The following is a 17421-nucleotide window of genomic DNA, read 5'->3' as shown; positions in this document are numbered from 1 at the left end:
AAAATAAACAGACTATTAAAATATACACAAAATGTGGATTGACAGTAGCCAACATTTTCTTCCTTTTTTTTGTTGTTGTTGTTTTGGTTCTGGATTTCTCAATACTGTGAGGAGTCGACCAAATTTCATCCCGGAGGTTGTCAGCTGGACGGATGCTGCAGGCTGTCGGCTTGTAAAGTCCTTTACACTGTTCATGTCCAACTCAGACTTCATTCAGCGACTGATTCACACAACGACTCCATTCATCCATCTCGCTTCTTGTCAATCCTTGAAGCTCACACTTCTGAAAACAGCGAGAGAATTTTTTTTTTAAGCTCGTGGCTAAACGCGGATGAGGAATCAATCCAAAAGATGCGTCTTCCTAACAGGAAGCGCCAAGAAACTGACAACTAGTTCCATGCCTGGTGTCTCACCTGTCTCCAGGCTTGTCAATTGTGCGGTTTAGAGTTCGGAGGATGGAGCGTTCAGGCGAGATGTGATGTGTTGGAGAAGAGGCGGTGCGGTTCAGCGAGCTCTGCAGGGGGGAGAAGGACACGCCCTGTCTCCGCATCTCCTGCACCGCCCTCTCGCTGAGGGCGTACAGAGAGAAGACCATCAAGCTACATTAGTCAAAGTTCGAATGTCAATGTGGAGACTGCAGCAATATAAAATAGGAAACAACTGCTGAAACTGGACATTTTTTTCAATGATAGAGAAAAATAAATTTTTAGTTTGAGCTACAAGTTTTTCTTGTTTAGTTTGGATTAATGCAAAACTTCAACACAACTAAATTGGTTGTGAGATGTAATGATGTTGGTTTACACTATATCCACAAAGCCAGAATGGCACTGGTGGAAGGTTAAAATGGCCATGGACTTAATTTTAATGAACTTTGGGGTTTGAGCGCAGCGTGTCTTCAGCTCACCGCTCAAAGCGTTCCGTGGTCAGCTGTCTTTTCAGGACGTCCATCTCCGTTTGCAGCTGAGAGAGTCTGTTGCGGAGCTGTGATACCTCCCTGGTGTGTTCCGCTCTGAACGTTCAAAAAAAATAAATAAATAAATAAATAATTCAAAATTGAACCTTTTAGGAGAAACGGACACGACTTGAGCTCCAGTGGCGTCTTCGTCGACTGCCACTCACGTTTTGCTGTCGGCCAGGCTGAGCCGATCCCGCAGCACCTTCAGCTCCGACTCCCTCTCGCTGGCCGACAGGTGGGTCTGGAACTCCTTCTGCCGGTTGGAGGACAGGAGCGTCTCCAGGTTGCGGACGGTCAGCCTCTCGCTGGCAAGCTGTTTCTTGATCAGGTCGGCCTCTGAGTGCACGTCCTCCAGCTCCCCTGTGACCTACGTGTGCACATTTGTGCAAAAAGATGTGTAAAATGACTGCTGCTGCTGCTTCAGCCTTGTGGTAGCCTTGGTGGGTCGGCTCACCCGCTCCAGATCCATGCTCTTGGACGTGAGTTGTCGCGCTGTGAGTTCTTTGCCCGAGTCCAGCTTGACGCAGAGCTCCCTGACGGAGGCCAGGTCGGACAGCAGCGCCGCCTTCTCCTCCTGGGCGCCGTGAAGCTCCTGCTCGAGTCGGGACATGCCGCTGACCAGCGACGACACCCGAGACTCATAGGCCTGCTGCGCCTGCACGTGCTTTCAGAAAACAGCGGGTACGCCGGTCGCTAAGGAGTTCCATTTTGCGCGAGGTTCCCGTCAATCGGCCGGTGACGCCCTACCTGCTGGATCTCTCTCTCCTGGTTACTGACGCACTCCCGGAGTCGCCGTCGCTCCGTGTCTGAGGAGAGCAGCTCCAGGCGGATGGAGCTGTTGAAGCCTTCGACCTCTGCCAGCTGCTGCTCCTGCTCCTCGGACTTGGTGTAGGCCATCCTGAAGCGCTCCAGCAGGTCCCGGTTCTCCTGCTCCTGAGATGGGAGGAGGGGGAGTCCTGGGTGTCAGCATCAACTAATGAGAATCTAATGTGAGAACCAGCAGTCTTCCTTTTACCTTTGCAGCCATGAGCTTCTCTATTCTGGACACTTCGCTGATGTAGGAGTGGACCCTCATCTTCAGTTCATCCTTGTCGTTCAGGGCCTGCTCCATCTCTAAATGCACAGCCTACATTCACAGAGAAACAACAAATATTAAGTGTATACTTTGCCACGGTTATGTTTCTTTTTTTTCTTTCCAAAGGTTCCATATTCTCCCCATTGTTTGATCTTTGTGTTGCATCCTGGACTGTTGCGGGGCAGCCTCGCATGATTAATTAACCAAAAAACCAAATGAAACCAAAAAAAAACCAAAAACCTCTGAACTTGGATTCATAACCTACTTGGGCCTCTCTCGTCATTGTCGCCAGGTCGTCCTGCAGCCTGCGGTTCTCTCTGATGGCGACGTCTTTGTCTCTTTGGAGAGCAGTCAGCTCATTCTGCCCTGCGTCCAGCTGCCTCCTCAGGCTAACGATCTCCCTCTCCCGGCTGTTCAGCGCCCCCTGCAGTTGACTGTGAGGATCGCATTGTGACGTGAACCGTAACAAAACTCAGCGGCAGCAGATATAATTTTTATAATTTAACATTTTGAACCTTTTGGCACATTACTCACATTAACGAGTTCTCCATGTTTGTGATTGTGAGCCTCACTTCTGCAAGGGTCTGTTCCTGATTGAGAGACAAAATGCAAACACTGGTTTTTACTGAGAGAAATGGCTGCAGATCTTACTTCAAAGTTAAATCAGCAGAAGTGAACACGGTGTTGCAGGTCTTGAGCTTCGTGTACCTTCTTGCAGTTCTCCTCCTGCAGTGCGACCACCTTCTCAGTCTTGTGGTCCACCTCATCCTGCAGAGCGTCCTTCTCTCTGTCCAGGGCGGCGATGGACTTGTGGAGAGAGGCCACCTCATCTTTGTTTCTGGTGCCGTGCTGACTCAGCTCGCCTGTTGGAGGGGAAACAAACGTCAAAACAGAAGTACACACAAAAAACACTGTGGTGCTGTGCAGCAGACACTCACCCATTCTGACCTCCAGGCTCTCGATCTGCTCGCGCGCAGCCTGCAGCTCCTTCATCTTCACAGACAGCCTGCGCTGGGCGTCCGACAGTGACTTTTCCATCTGGTCGTGTAGCAGCCTGCAGAAAGACGGGGGTGGACGGAGAGTATTCATCACACACCTGGCAACCGCCCATCAGCGAAACGGAATGAAAATCAGGTCCACACAAACCTCAAGGCGCTGGACTCTGCCCTCTTCTGGGCGACCTCCTCAGCGGTGTGGATCTGAGCGGCAGAGCGAGCGTTCAGCTCCTCCTTCGCGGCGTCGCCGCACTCCTTCAGCAGGCGCACCTGAGAGCGCAGGTCCTGCCGCTCGCGCTCCAACTACAGCCGGGGACGAAACACAGGCAACAGGCGGCAGGTGAAAACGCTGCGGCCGAAACGCTCTTTGACAACAAGTTAATGGATGAGTGTCTTCACTCACAGTCTTCACGGCATTGTCGAGCTCCAGAATCCGTCTCTGCTCCACTTGTCTGTCTGAGAGCGCAGATGTCTGAGCGGCCTGCAGAGAGACGGACATACGTAGAAAATGTTTATTTTCATTCTAACGGCAACGCTTTCAACCACTGAAATAAAGATGACCTTTGATTTCAAGAAAGTAATGAAAAACTGAAACATTGTGCTGTTACTTCCCTTGCTCCTCATGTTGACCCCGTTGTCAAAACCTCCTACTTTCACCTCTGCAACATTGCCAAAATCGAACACTGCCTCACGCCCGCCTGCTACTGAATCTCCCATCCACGCATTCATCTCCTCCCGCCTCGACTACTGCAACTCCCTCCTCGCTGGCATCTCTGCTCGCTCCCTCCATAGACTTCAGACTGTTCAGAACTCAGCTGCCCGCCCGCTCACCCACACCTGGTTCTCTGAGCACATCGCTCCTGTCCTTCACTCTCAACTGGCTCCCCTGTCCAACAACGCATCATCTTCAAAGTACTCCTCCTCACCAACACAGTCGTACACAGCCTGGTGCCCCCCTGCCTATCTGAACTCCTCATCCCCCGATCCTCCTCCACTGTCAAATCCCGTGTAAAAACCTACCTGTTTGCCCAAACCTTTGACCTTCCCTACCCCTAACACTCTACATGTACTGTTGTTTGTATGTTGTGGTACTGCTGTTGCTTGTTTTTGTCTGTATCCTGTACCCTATGTGTTGTTATATTCTATAAAGCAACTTTGGGTTATTGATATGCTCTATATAAATAAAATGAGTTGTTATTTGGGCTGTCAAACGTTTACGTTTTTTTAATCGTGATTAACCGCAGAATCTTCATAGTTAACTGCGATTAATCGCGTTTTGAATTGCATGTATAAAATTCAGTTATTTTGCATTTCAAGGCACTTTTAACCACATAATGTAACGGGTTATGGATTGTATTTAACTAATCGCTGACAGCCCTAATTATTATTATCATTATTAATATTATTATTATTATTACTTGATTTAGCTTGTACCGAGACAAACCACAGGATCAATTTTGGAGCATGGAAATAAGAACGATCACACGACAGCGGGACAGACCTTCAGCTTGTCCATCAGCCCGTCTCTCTCGATGCCCATCTGCTGGAGTCTGAACTCTATTCGTCTGATCTCCTCCTTCAGCTTCACCACATCGGACGACGCGTCGAGGTTGCGAGCCAGCTTTAGGTCCTCTTGTGCCTTCGGTGGATGGGGACATTTTAGCCGTCAGAAGCGTCAGACAAGGCGGGCGGACTGGTAGGCGAGACGACACACTGGAGCCTCACTTGTTTGAACAGGGCTTTGAACTCGTCTCTCTCTGCGCTGAGGGTTTTCACGTTGTCCTGGATGTCTTCCATGTGCTTCTCAATGTCCAGCAGCGCGTCCTTCAGCTCGTCTCGTTCCCTAACCACGTGGACGAGATCCCCATCTGGAAGGCCTCCCTGGAGAGAAAAAAAATATGGTTGCAATTCCATACATGGAATTTAACAGACAATTTTACACATTTTTAGAATGTCAGAGGTGCCGTCACTTGCCTTTGGGGCTTTGGTTCGAGGACTCCTGCCCCAGTGAGGACTACGGCAGAAGCTCAGATCCTGGTCGCCGAAACCGCAGCCTCTCTTGTAGCGCTCGGCCTCCTGCCGGTAGAAATCCCTCTCCTCCTCTAAACTCTTGACAAACGCATCCAGGCGTGACGGGGAGCGTTCCCGTCTGCACACGCCGTGTTTTTCCCGCATGGACTCCAACTCCAGCACCAGGTCTTTGTCTTTGGAGGCGGGTGACAGATCAGGAGATGTTAGCATCAGCGGCGAGGAGCTTCTGCAGGGACAGCGTTCCACCAGAAGGGGGTGAACCTACCGTCAGCCATCATTTGCTCGACTTTGTCCTGCAGCCGGCTCTTCTCGTCCTCCAGATAATTCACCAGCCCCTCCGTTTTCTCATTCCGCTCCTTCAGGTCCATCAACTGGTCTCTTAGACGGTCCCTTTCAAAGTTGCCTTCGGATTGCTCCTGTGTTTAATTGATCACCACAGAACGTGTAAAAATACAGATCCGCTCCATTGGAAGAATCTAAATGATTTTTGGCAAATTTAGACTGATATAAAGGAAAAAGATGAATGTGCACCCGTCTGACTGTAGTGATGACGTCCTCCAAGTCTTCAATGATCTTCTGCAGCCTCTGAATTTCTTTCTGTCAGGCAAAGATGCGCAACATTTCGCAAAGTCTCAAATCAAACTTTTACTCTCATTAATGCTTCCCGTCCTCCCGTCTTACTTTGGCATCTTGCAGCTCCATGTCTGCAGTTTCAAGCACACGGTCCTTGTCTATCTCCATCTGCTTGGCCAGGTGGTCTATGTGGGTGAGCTCCTCGCACAGCTCCAGGTTCTTCAACGACAGATTGGCCACCTCTGTGGAGACGTGCTTCTTCTTCTGCTGCAAGCCCTGGACCTTCTCCTCCAGAGTCCTGTTGGTCTCCTGCAGATACTCTAACTGTAAGAGACAAAGCAGAAGCTGATAAATCAAACACCCACATACGAGTGGATGAGGTCTTAAACTCTCGGGCCACATTGACCATATTGAAACTGTTGCACATGCCTGGAGATTGAGATTTGTGATCATCTTCTCGTGGCTGACGTTCTGAGCCTCGAGGGAAATCACATCCTGAGGTCGCCCTCCCTGCAGTGCGTGATTCAGACGCTCGACCTCTTTGTCTCTCAGCCCCACCTCAAAGAAGCAAAGTAAACAGGCGCACAACTCATCATCTGTGCAGAGACCTTCATAACACTCAAGACTAAAAACGATCCACTTTCTTCCTTTCCTACCTGGGAGTTTAGATGTTTTATGCATTCTTGAGCATTTTCCAGTTCAAGTCTGACCTTTATGATGTCCTCCTGTAGCTCGTGGATCCTTCAGGAAAGACAAACAAAAGTGCTGAACCTTAACACTTACAATGCAAGCATTCATAAAGAGGTCACAGCCCTGCCAGCGACTCAGCTCTTCAGTCACAGGGGAAAACAAACCTTCCGTCTGCTAGCTGCAACAGGTCGGCCACATATGGATCATCCGGCTGTGACACAGGGTAACCTGACGTACACGGTGGGGGCACAAGCTCATCGATCTGCATTTTCTGACGTCTGAAAGGAAAGCTGTGCTTCTTTCCACCTTTTTGAGGAATAAACAGAAAAAACACTTTCAAGCCGTCGTCAGCGTTAGAAAGGCGACCGTGTTCCTTAGATGAGATGATTGAATATTTGAGTAAAACCACTCAAGTCCATTAAACATTCTACAGCTCTGATCAGGAGCTGCCTACCTGGCGTTTGCACCACAGCTTGCAGGTTCTTCTCCTGAAGCTGCTGGATGCGCTCAGATTTGGTTTTGCCGTCCTTCTCCAGGCTGCGAAGTTTGTGCACATACTGATTATTTAAAAACTTCAGGTCAGAGGTCTCATGGTCCAGCTTCCTGATTTGGCTCTTGAGCTCTGAAACAGGGCGGGGATGTGCAAGTCAGCAGAGCAGCTTTCAGAACACGAGGGACTCCATCCTGCAGATGCAGGAAAGTGAAGACTTGCTCACCTCTGGTGGCACGCTCCTTCTCTTCTTTCGCCCGGAGAAGCTCAAGATGGAGCTCATTATTCTCCCTGACCAGCCGAGCATTTTCTGCCCTGTACGGCTCCAGAAGGGAGTCGTGGTTCTCGCCGCCTGCTTCAGGTTTGCCCGCGGATAGCTTGGCATTGCGCAGACTCTCGGTAGTGTGGACCAGGTCACTGAAATGACAAATGAGTATGATGTGACCGACGTGCATCAGAGGTAGTAGCACTGACTCACACGAAGGGACAGCAGGTAGCAGCGAGGCTGAAGGGCTCACCTGAACAGCCTCTCCACCAGAGGCAGTGACTCGATGTCCAGCAGCTGTCTGTAGCCCAGCTGATCCAGACGCTTCCGCAAGTTGACGAACTTCCTCTCGGCGCCATTCATCGCTTTGATTCGGCGGTGTGTCGCTGCGATACAAACAATACAAAACGACGAATAATTGTTTGTGGGATAGTATTATTATTATTTACTACAAACGACCCCATTGTTTACACGGTTACGAGGGCAACGTCACAAACCCCTCCGGACTAACTTCCTAGTAAAGTTCTGTTGGCTAACAGTTAGCATGCAGGCTAGACCAAACATTAGCATTGCCGTGGGAACTCCTCGCTCACTGCGCTGGCTGGGGTCTTAATACATTTTTGTGTTGTAGTTTACACAAATTTCGTATCACTAACGAGGCACCTGGCCTCAGTTACAGCCCAGAAAGATTTTCCCCTCAGCTTACGTTTCTTGGACCCGCTCGCCTTGACAGATGGCGCTCCTAACGTCAGTTCGGTTCTACATCACCGAAACAAACATCCCCGCATAAAGCATCAACTTGTGCGATGAAGCCATCCTTAAGACCGCGACGCTGTTTTCGGCGTTGAGTTCTTTTTAGACGGTCGGCGAAGTTACAAGAACATGTTTCCGCGGCAAAGGCGTTTGAAAAGAGCGCCGGTTTGTATTGGTCACCATGGTAGTCGACACCGCGGAGGAGCAGCACCAGGGTAGGCGTGCTTTGTCCGCCGGCTCCGTCCGTTAAGAGTCAGCGGAGGGCGGAGTTTGCGCTTCACTAAGCAACAAGCTCAAGCAGCAAAAAAAAGGACGCTCCACGATGCGGTGCACACAAAAGGCAAAAAACAAAAAATTGGACGGGTGAGCAACCAGCAGTTTATTATGTACATAAAGCATAATAGGATCAAACAAAAAACTCAGTATTTTAGTGTAGAGTTTGTTGATTTCAAGAAAACAGGCACAGACACCTCTGGCCCGCTCGCCACTGTACAAATCTCTTTTGACAGACACACAGAGGAAATATTCATTAACATTCCATCAAAAGGGCATCGGCTGTGAGAACATCAGTCATGAACAGCATGCTTAAATTGTATACATATATATATATTAAAAAAAAAAAAAAAAAAAAAAAAAGTGCATTGAGGCTGGACTAGTGAGAATGAGCAATGCTGGAGAAATACTCCAGCATGTCCTGGATGGTAAACTCCATGGTGATTCCAGATCCGGGGTAGCATCTGCCGATCAGGTCTTCAAAGTGCTTGTACTGACGGATGAACTCGTCTTGCATAGAGTGCCACACCACCTGGTGGAGCAAAAGTGACAGTGCGAGTGGTCAGAGATCGAGAAGACAAACGTGACACTCGTGATGAGAGGATGAGATGAATTTTGTCTTCTTCCTTCACCTGCAGCAGACTTTCCTCCTCACACAGGTGTTTGTCCACTTTCCTGTACAGGTTCTCCAGTCCCTTCTTCACCTCCTTGCCAGGATACTCTTTGATGACTTTACGCAGCTCTTGTTTGTTGAAGGCCAACTGGTAGCTCACTTCCTCCTCGCGGACACCTTGCGCTACGCGGGCCTCAACGCCTTCAAAGAAATGCTGCAGGATGGACAGAACAGTGTCACTAAAACATAATCAAGTGAACAAGGTTACATTTTCATATAAAAGATTCCATATTGTACTTTTAATAAAGTATTGTATATTTCTGAGTAGAAAACAAACCCATTGCTCTCTTGAAACAGCAAATTTAGCCGTCTGTCTGCATCCTCCAGCTAAAATGCTAGGTTTTAGCTTCTAGCTAATTTGATGCTTTGTTGGACAATTGACTGGAAGTGTTGCCACTATCCTGAAGGTGGTTTTAGCGCGTGCCATCACAAAAGACTTACTTCCATAACTGTGTCTTTTAGCACAATATTTCCATAAATTGGTGAAAGCACAAGAGCTGAACGATGGGCGTTTCTCATTTCTAGTCAAGACAGGTTTAGAGGATAGCTAGGTTTTAGCGTTAGTTTAACAGTAAGGGAAATTTGCATATGGGAACTTTATATCCAAGAACACAATTTGTGGAGTTACATTGAGTTTCTCCAGAGGCTGGCCCAGCGAGTTGATGACGTAGCACTGCAGGTGGTCTGTGTACTTGTACTTTGCGTCTCGCCGCTCCTTTTCCAGGCAGGAGATCTTTAGACGTGACAACGTGGAGAAGATGTGGTGGAAGTTCTCCATCATCACTACGTCCCGCGGCGTCTTCTGGCTTTCACTGGCCACCTTTTCCACTAGTTAAGGACAAAGCAGTTTTTTTTTAGTAGATTTGAGGCATCGCACACATGTTAATCAACAGTAAAGTTACTAAGCAGCCTTTGTTTGGTCTCACCATTCATGAAAACGGCATTGATAAGTTTGACGTAAGCTTTATCCAAGTCCCCCCGGCGCTCTGCGTTACGGAAGATTGTTTCTGCCAGCTCAGCAAAGTCCTCAAAGCCAACAACAAAAGGCAGGATGCCAACTTTGCTTTTCTTGGAAATCTTCACCTCTTCCATCTGTCGAATCTGTCCAGACTGCAAAGGGGGGGGGGGTTGAATACCATAACATTTTCCAATCAATGTTAAATGTGTCCGAAAACTCAAATTCTCTTCTACTCACGATGCATTTGTCGAAGTTCCTCTTGACTGTGACCAACACGTTCCCCAGAGTGGTGCTGAGGTAGGAGGCGGGGTCAACATTCTCCGCCGTCCATACATGGTGACTCATCTTCACCAGCATGTAGAGCGAGTTGAAGCTGTCAATCTTGTCTCCTAGAGCGATGAGGCTGTTGAGCTCCGTCTCGATGCACTGGAAGATTTTATTCATCATGACGCGCACCATGTCTTTCCTTGAGTCATGGAGAGTGGCGAAAAGGAAAAACACAATAAGGTCACCGCAGGGGGAAGCCGAAAAGAACAGAGCCTGTCAGGGAAGATATGGATAGTGGCAATAATCCAACTCACTCCGATGATAAAGAGTGTCTGTGCTCAGACTGGGGAGGCGCTCTTGATGTCGTGCTGCCGTCTGGGTCCTCCGTTTCAGGCTGAGAATACATGAAACATCCGGACTTTCAGTCTCTCCAACTGTCTCATATCACACTTTCAGGCCAACACAACATTCCCTTTGTCGAACTTGTCTTGTAAAGTAAAATAACGATGTGCTTCATTTATTCTGGCATGATGGTCGAAATGTCAGCCAGGTTGGCAAAGTGATTTGAACATCTTTAGGGAGACAAACTGCATGACGGGCAGCTTTTCTTCAAAGTCAAAGTCCCTCCAACTCCAACCTGATCTTAGGAATGCAGGCGTCACATCTATGGAACCACATGAATCACATTCAAACTCAATCGTCTACCTGGGCGAGTGGAGGCTGAACTGCCAGGGGCTGCTGCAGCTTGAAGAACTTGCTGATGAAGTCCTGCTCCGCAAGGCACAAGGGTTCCAGTTCGCTGAGGACCTGCTCGAATATCTGCAAGAAGAAAGGAGAACCTCGGTGAATCTTTTCTGCGCGACATCAATGCGTTTTGAGCTTGAGCAACTCATTTATTTCTGGCTCTGTCACCTTGTCAAACTTGGTCCTGTCGGCCACGTCCAGGTCAGAGGCGGACATGTTGCCCATGTCCAGCAGCGAGGACGACTGGGAGCGCCGGCTGTTGGAGCCCTGCACCGTCAGCTTGTTCAGGCTGGAGGTGGAGCCTGTCAGCTTCCCAGAGCTGCCGTGGAGGCCTGCAAGTGACACGGCACACGTAGCATCACGAGCCAGGCGTGGACTCATCACGCCAGTCAGAGGTTAGCTTTTTTTTTAAATTATTATTCTTACAAAACAAAAAGAAAGGGAAAATGTTCTGCGACGCATTCTGCCATAAAGGGAAAGTCCAGAGCAAAGTGCCCGGATGCACGGTGAGCACAGTGAGGTCCATATGAAATGCAGCGTGGCGATTTTCAGCAAAGGATTCCTCTAAGTGCATCTATGGAAGGTACCGAGCGGACAATTATCGGTAGAACGGCTCCATCTAAATGTGGTACTTACTTTCCGTTTCCTGTTTGAGTGCACTCTCTTTCCGCGGAAGCGTGGCTGCAGCCAGTTAAAAGAGGCAGGCATCAGAGACAGAGACAGGTTAAGCTTAAAAAAACATGCAGCATGGGTATAGGGGACAGAAGCTTAGGCCGTTAGATGTAGTTACACATATGCCGAGGTGCACCGCAGAGGCTCAACATGACAACTTGGGCAACAAACGCTCGTTGTTGTTATTTTTTTTGCTGTTGTTGTTTTCAGCAAGGAAAAAAGCTTTTACAGAACGATGAAAGCAGAAGATTCCACAGGAGCAGAATCTTGACCAAGAAACACCGCCACATACTAAACATTAACAATAACGTGCAGTTTCCCCCCCCCCCAGCCAATATGTAACAAAATATAAAAACTGTTTCCCGTTATTGTAAGTTAGAAAGCCATTCAGCTCCAAGTGGTGGTGCCATAAAAAGTGGATAAAAATGTTTACACACGTTTGCCTTTGAGTTAAATTTAAAAAGGAAGGAAGGACAAGGACGAGGCAGAGACACACACCGAGGTCAAAGTCAGCACTGCAATGCTCCCTGAGAGTCTGCCCTTACCGAACTTCCCCTTGGCCTCCTTGCTCGTTCCTGCCATCTTTACCTTGGCCACGTCAAAGAATTCTTTGATTTCTCGTTCGTACAACCTGCTCATGTAGTCCACGTACGTCTGAGGAGGAGGACAAGGAGAGGACAAACAACATCTGTCTTCTCGTCTCAGCAGACAAACAGGATAAGTTATTGTCACAAGTGTTTCCTGTAACGCCACCGACCCTGGAGAGGCCCTCGTATTTCTCCCGGTGGGTGTTCTTCAGCCACTCCATGAGCTTGGCGTAGCGCAGCAGGTCCCGGTGCAGTGGGCTGTGTTTGGGCAGGGACAGGTCAGCGGTGTGCTGCGACAGCGTGGCGCTCTGGTCGTGGCCCTGAGCAACACGGCGAGGGGAAGCAGTGCAGGTTTTTAGCACAGACAAACCCTTGGCTTCACCTGAACGCACACGGCACGTATGACTCTTTTAATTTCAACGATGATATGTCACCTCAACTTTTGGACGCCTCATTTTTAAATAATGCATGACTAATTCAAATTTAACCCACTCCTTTCCCGGGCAAAGCCTAATTGAAATGCTTCTTGTTGTGATACCATGTTAAGTTTCCATTGCCTGTTAGACATGCGGTCCAAGCACACAAGCACAGAGTTTCATATTAGCTGCAGAACCTCGTAAATAGCATTGAGCTGTTACATGATGAGGGGAGGAGAACAACAGGCTCTGTCCCCTCAGCGGTTTATACACTGCATGTCCGATGCAAGCCGTTAAAAGAGCCTCTGACGCAATGAGAGGTGAGTTGGGGTTGACATCTGGGAGCTCAAACGTTAGCGAGGAGGCGACTAGGTGGGCGGGTAGCAGAGCAGTGTGGCTGTACTCACTGGCAGCGACAGACGGGAGGACCTATAAAACTGAGGGAGGGTCATTTTGAAGTGACTGAAGTGGTTGAACTGAGACGAAGGACAAAGAGCAGAGTGAGGATGGTTCGGCTCGAGCCGCACAGGCAGGAAAAAAAGCGGAAGAGAGTTGAGAACAAGGTGGGGAGACAGCCGGAAGGAAGTGACACGAGGAAACCTGGGGAAAAGTGTCGAGCTTGAAAAGGAAGTGTGAAGTGGGCGGGACAGGAAGAGAAGAGACCGGAATAGAAGCCTGGCTGCTGGATTGAACGTTTCGACAAAATGTGACCTTTTTAAATCCGCATTGAAAGCAGTAACTAGCCCATGACTATGCATATGTGTGTGTGTGTGTGTGTGTGTGTGTGTTACCTGGTGAACAAAAACATTGTTGAGGTGATTGGTGAGGCGGCGGGCAAAAAAGTCTCTCAGTTCAGCAAACAGCAGCTGCTGCTGCGTCACAGCCATCAGTTTTTCGTGTCCTACGCGTGAAGAGCGACACACACGATTGGCAAAGGCAAATACCGGACGTGCACATAAAACACGATCCCGCGATCAGATTGAAGTCGTTTCCTTAACCAAGTGCAGGGATGTCAGCTCACCTGGCCGCAGAGCCACGTTCATGCATTGCAGGAGGGCCTCTGAGGCGTTGATGCAGGCCTCGATGCCTTTGGGAGAAGTCAGGTCTCCCTCCTGCAGGGCTCTGATGTGTCCTTTGGACAAGTCCATGTAATTCTAGGAGAGGAACGGAAGACTGGCATCATCAAATAAATCCTTTTGTAATTCTACCAAAGGATGTGTTCAAAAATTTTATACGACATGGAAACCTTTCTTAAACTATGTAGAGAAAATTAGGTATCACTAATATTGATGGTTTATGTGACTGATCCTGTATTGTGTATATTTTGAAACTCATAAAGACCATTTTTGATTGTCTTTTTTCCTTTTTTTGGGGGGGTTGTTTTTTGATCTTTGTTTTATTCACTTAAGTAAAATACTGTTTTAACTATTATTATTTTATTTCTTTACTTAATAATTTTTTCTATATATTAAAACTATTATGTATTTATAAATTTGTATGTATAAATACATATTTATTATATTTGTAATATTTGTATATTTGTAAGGCTATTTAATCTGTTGGAGCAAGGGGGTTTTGTGATGCTTATATTTGTAATATTTCTGCTCAATTTTGCTTCTGTGTAGAAAAATCAATAAAAAAAATTTGGAGCAAAAAAATAAATAATACATAAATCAGTTTATGGCACGTCCCCTTGAAATCACAAGTCACGTAGCGCGTTGTGCGTCGCTCACCACCAAGAACTGGATCTCATCCAGCAGCTTGCCGTTGTTGGTGTTGCTGATCTGGATGAGGCGGTTGCTCTGCGAGATCTGGTCCATCTGCTCCTTGACACTCTGCAGCATCTCCTCGTAGCTGCTCAGCTTGCCCTCGATGTTGTCCACCTCCCCGAGCGACTCGTCCAGCAGCTGCATCAGGATGTTCACCTGCTTCTCCGAAGCCATGATGGACTGGATGTTCGCCTTGGGAGCGGGGAAACAGCAGGAAGGGTTCATACCAGTCGGCTTTCATCGATCTCACAGGGGTCAACTGTGCTCAGCATATACGCAGCTGCGCTCACCCCGTCGAGAACCTGCAGCTCCCTGGAGAGCTGCTCCGCGAAAGCCTCGGCATTGGAGATGGCGAACTCGCACATCTCCATCATGCCCTCGATGTCCTGCTCCTCGCGGGTGCTCAGCTCCTGGTAGTCATCCAGAGCGTCCTCGTCGCCTCCCGCGACGCTCTGGCTTTCTCCGCTCGGTACCGACTCTGGTGCCACAAACAAAAGAGGAAAACGCGTCAGGGCGACATGGTTGCAGCCACCGCGGGACGAACCCAGGCACACCAACACTGACGTTTACACTACGCTCCACATGGATTAAGGAATGGCTGTTACAACGATGGATTGTGCAACCATTTGAAACTACTTTCTCAATCGCTCACTGTGCATTGGGAAACAAATAACATCAATTTGGCTAAATTAAATGACATTTTAACAGTACTGTGCTCTGAGGCAATGTTTACTACAATGCATCACACCTTTTGGATTAGATGTAGAGCACAGACATTTAGAACGTCAGCTAGTACTCTGACTGACATATGTGACATATATAAGTGAAAAATAAATGTGTTAAGATGAAAAAAATGGATCATGCCCGTCCATATTTAGGTTGAAACAATTTATAAGGAGTTGCGAGGAGGTGAGAGTCACTAATGACAATGATGGTTGAACGTTTATGAGATTACATCAGACAGGGAGGGGTGAGGGGTTGGGGGGGGGGGGGGGGGAGTTAAGTCCTACCAACCTTCCGCTTTAGGAAGTTCTGGCCAAAGAAGTTTTCAGAGAGAAGAGCAAGAATAAAGAGGAATTTAACACAGAAAGCCAAACCACAAATCAAGACACAGAGCAGCGGAGCTCAAATACGTCATTCGAAAAAACATGCCGTTAAAAAAAAAAGGACAGAATTCAGCAGAAACCAGCAGAGCTTCGGGCTGAATCAGATCGAAGGCTTACAGGCTTCAGAGAGAGACAGGCCTTTTATGTCAATGCAATAATCCAACGTGGAAAAGTGAAAAAGATGCAGCAGCTCTCTTACCTTCCAGCAGTTGAGAACTAACGTTCACAAACTCCAGCTTCTTCCTCATGTAACGCTGGTTGAGCTTCCAGATGCAGGAGATGAAGGAGTTCTTCTCTGCAGTGCTGCTGGCAACCCAGCGGTACACCTTCTCAAAGTGAAGGTCAAATTCAGGGTTTTCCTAAATGACGAGTGATAAAGAACAACAAAGGAGACGTGAATGAGGGAGGCAGACCAGATTTCGACTGAGTTTAGAATGCAGCTCTTGATGCCCACTTTTGTTTTATTGCCTTTTTTGTGACTGCCGGCCTTCACCTACTTTAAAAAGTAACCTACATGTGAAATCTGTATTTACACCTGTTGAAACTTGGCATAGAGGAGATTTGGTTTCAAACCAGGTAAAGGAAATAAGTTAGCATGGTGCAACAAATTAAAAAAAAAAACTTTTTTGCAAAGGACGTGAGGCTGCACCCTCGGCCTGGAGCAGCCCGAGGACGCTGAGGTCTAATGTGACAAAGTACAGACATGTCATTGTTCTCACCTTGCTGGCATCTTTGGCATCCACTTCTGTGAGATCTCGGAGCTCCCACGTCTGCTGCCGTTTGTAGAAATCCCCCTTGTCAGACTTCTTTACCTTCACCACTTTCACCTGGACAGGTCTCTCCGTGGTGACTTAGACAGAAAGGCAAGACAATTTCACACACACAGCCTTGTTTGATTGCTGCTAATATTCGTCTAAGGCCGCTGCGCGCCTGCCTACCTGTGGCACAGAGGAAACAGTTCTTCTTCTTCTTCCCAGCCTTGCAGACATTAACGATGCAAAGGAGACGCTCATCGTTGGGCGTGAAGATGTCTCTCTGGAGAGCGTGCTTGATGGCTGTCATGGTGGATGCTGTGGACGGTACATCAGGAATTCAGCAGGGATCCAACGGCAAAAACAATGCCGAGCAACAAATTTTAATTTGTGCTCAGATATTAAGCCCATTTTTCAAATATGTCTGTCATCCAAGGCTCCAGTGACGCAGACCCAAGTCATTAAATACCAAAAAAAACAAAAAAACAAAAACAATAAACATGCCACATTAGGTTGTCGGCAATTAAAGGTAAGCGATCTAACAACACCGCGTTATATGGGAACATGCCAATACGAACGTTTTCTTTTGCCGTTATCGTACGGGATTTCACGCTATGAGGTGTTTTCCGTTGTATTTACATTCGTGAGTTTCGCATTGGGTAAGAATACTGCCTACCTCACAGGGTGTTTTTTTTTATTATTATTATTATTATTCAAAAAGGTTCGGATTTATCCCAGGAGTCGTGACAATAGTTTTCAAATTCCGAGTCAGTAAAAAGGCGACCAGGAGCCCTTATACTATGCTCTATAATTCACTCAGGCATCTGTTGTTATCTGTCTTCTAGCTATGTTGCTAGCTAGCTAGCTCAATAGAGCTAACTTCAGATCGCTATTTTGATAGCTGAAGCGTTAGCACAGCTGATCGCACTGACCCGATCCACCTGTGATGCACTCTGATCAAAACACTTTGAGTAATGTCCTCGTTACAGGAAGATTAACATTAGACACAGGTTACCTTGTTTTAGCAGTCCAACTGCCGGATGCAAAGCACCGCCCTCTCACTTCCGGGTCCACAGAGCAGGATGTCATGTGAAAGCAACGTCGTCAACCGCGTCAAAAAAAACTCATCAAATATACCTCAACCTCAAACGTGTCTACTGTGTGTGTGTGTGTGTGTGTGTGTGTGTGTGTGTGTGTGTGTGTGTGTGTGTGTGTGTGTGTGTGTGTGTGTGTATGTATATCAGTTTACAAAGAAGTAATTTTCTTTAAAATATTTATTTGCCCAGTCTTTTTATTTATTTATTTGAAAACAGCAAGAATAGCTCAATATTTTGTAATTTACCCTCATTGTATATATATTTTTTAATATTTTGTTCT

General features: G+C 47.6%; 2 protein-coding genes across 7 annotated transcripts; both read right to left on the bottom strand.

The window, feature by feature from the left end:
* Positions 1–7: 7 nt before the first annotated feature.
* Positions 8–8001, bottom strand: cep135 (centrosomal protein 135). Its single transcript, XM_076039598.1, has 26 exons — positions 7781–8001; positions 7328–7460; positions 7036–7226; positions 6774–6941; positions 6484–6625; positions 6286–6370; positions 6059–6187; positions 5738–5953; positions 5588–5653; positions 5322–5472; positions 4996–5229; positions 4751–4902; positions 4527–4664; positions 3429–3506; positions 3177–3328; positions 2969–3084; positions 2739–2893; positions 2565–2620; positions 2296–2464; positions 1971–2081; positions 1703–1888; positions 1410–1619; positions 1120–1322; positions 905–1009; positions 414–569; positions 8–283 (listed from the first exon to the last, which is right to left on the bottom strand). Exons 2-26 carry the CDS (start codon positions 7435–7437, stop codon positions 262–264), a joined length of 3501 nt encoding a protein of 1166 aa, XP_075895713.1. The 5' UTR covers positions 7438–7460; positions 7781–8001; the 3' UTR covers positions 8–261.
* Positions 8002–8182: 181 nt separating this feature from the next.
* Positions 8183–17162, bottom strand: exoc1 (exocyst complex component 1). Of its 6 annotated transcripts, XM_076039590.1 has the most exons (21): positions 17060–17162; positions 16231–16362; positions 16012–16142; positions 15492–15651; positions 15201–15218; positions 14477–14664; positions 14151–14378; positions 13439–13571; positions 13209–13318; positions 12825–12893; positions 12172–12321; positions 11960–12068; positions 11379–11423; positions 10911–11074; positions 10704–10817; positions 10313–10392; positions 9969–10197; positions 9700–9883; positions 9402–9601; positions 8733–8927; positions 8183–8632 (listed from the first exon to the last, which is right to left on the bottom strand). In XM_076039590.1, the coding sequence occupies exons 2-21, from the start codon at positions 16352–16354 to the stop codon at positions 8480–8482; spliced, it is 2784 nt and encodes a 927-aa protein (XP_075895705.1). In that variant the 5' UTR covers positions 16355–16362; positions 17060–17162; the 3' UTR covers positions 8183–8479. The 6 variants fall into 6 exon arrangements, with proteins under 6 accessions (XP_075895705.1, XP_075895707.1, XP_075895708.1 ...); XM_076039592.1 differs by lacking the exon at positions 11379–11423; XM_076039593.1 differs by lacking the exon at positions 12825–12893.
* Positions 17163–17421: the final 259 nt, after the last annotated feature.

Source organism: Nelusetta ayraudi, unplaced genomic scaffold, assembly GCF_046127955.1.
Source record: "Nelusetta ayraudi isolate G7.1 ecotype Tasmania unplaced genomic scaffold, CSIRO-AGI_Nayr_v1 ptg000059l, whole genome shotgun sequence".
Taxonomy (NCBI): Eukaryota; Metazoa; Chordata; class Actinopteri; order Tetraodontiformes; family Monacanthidae; genus Nelusetta; species Nelusetta ayraudi.
This window is presented reverse-complemented; position numbering and strand designations above follow the sequence as displayed.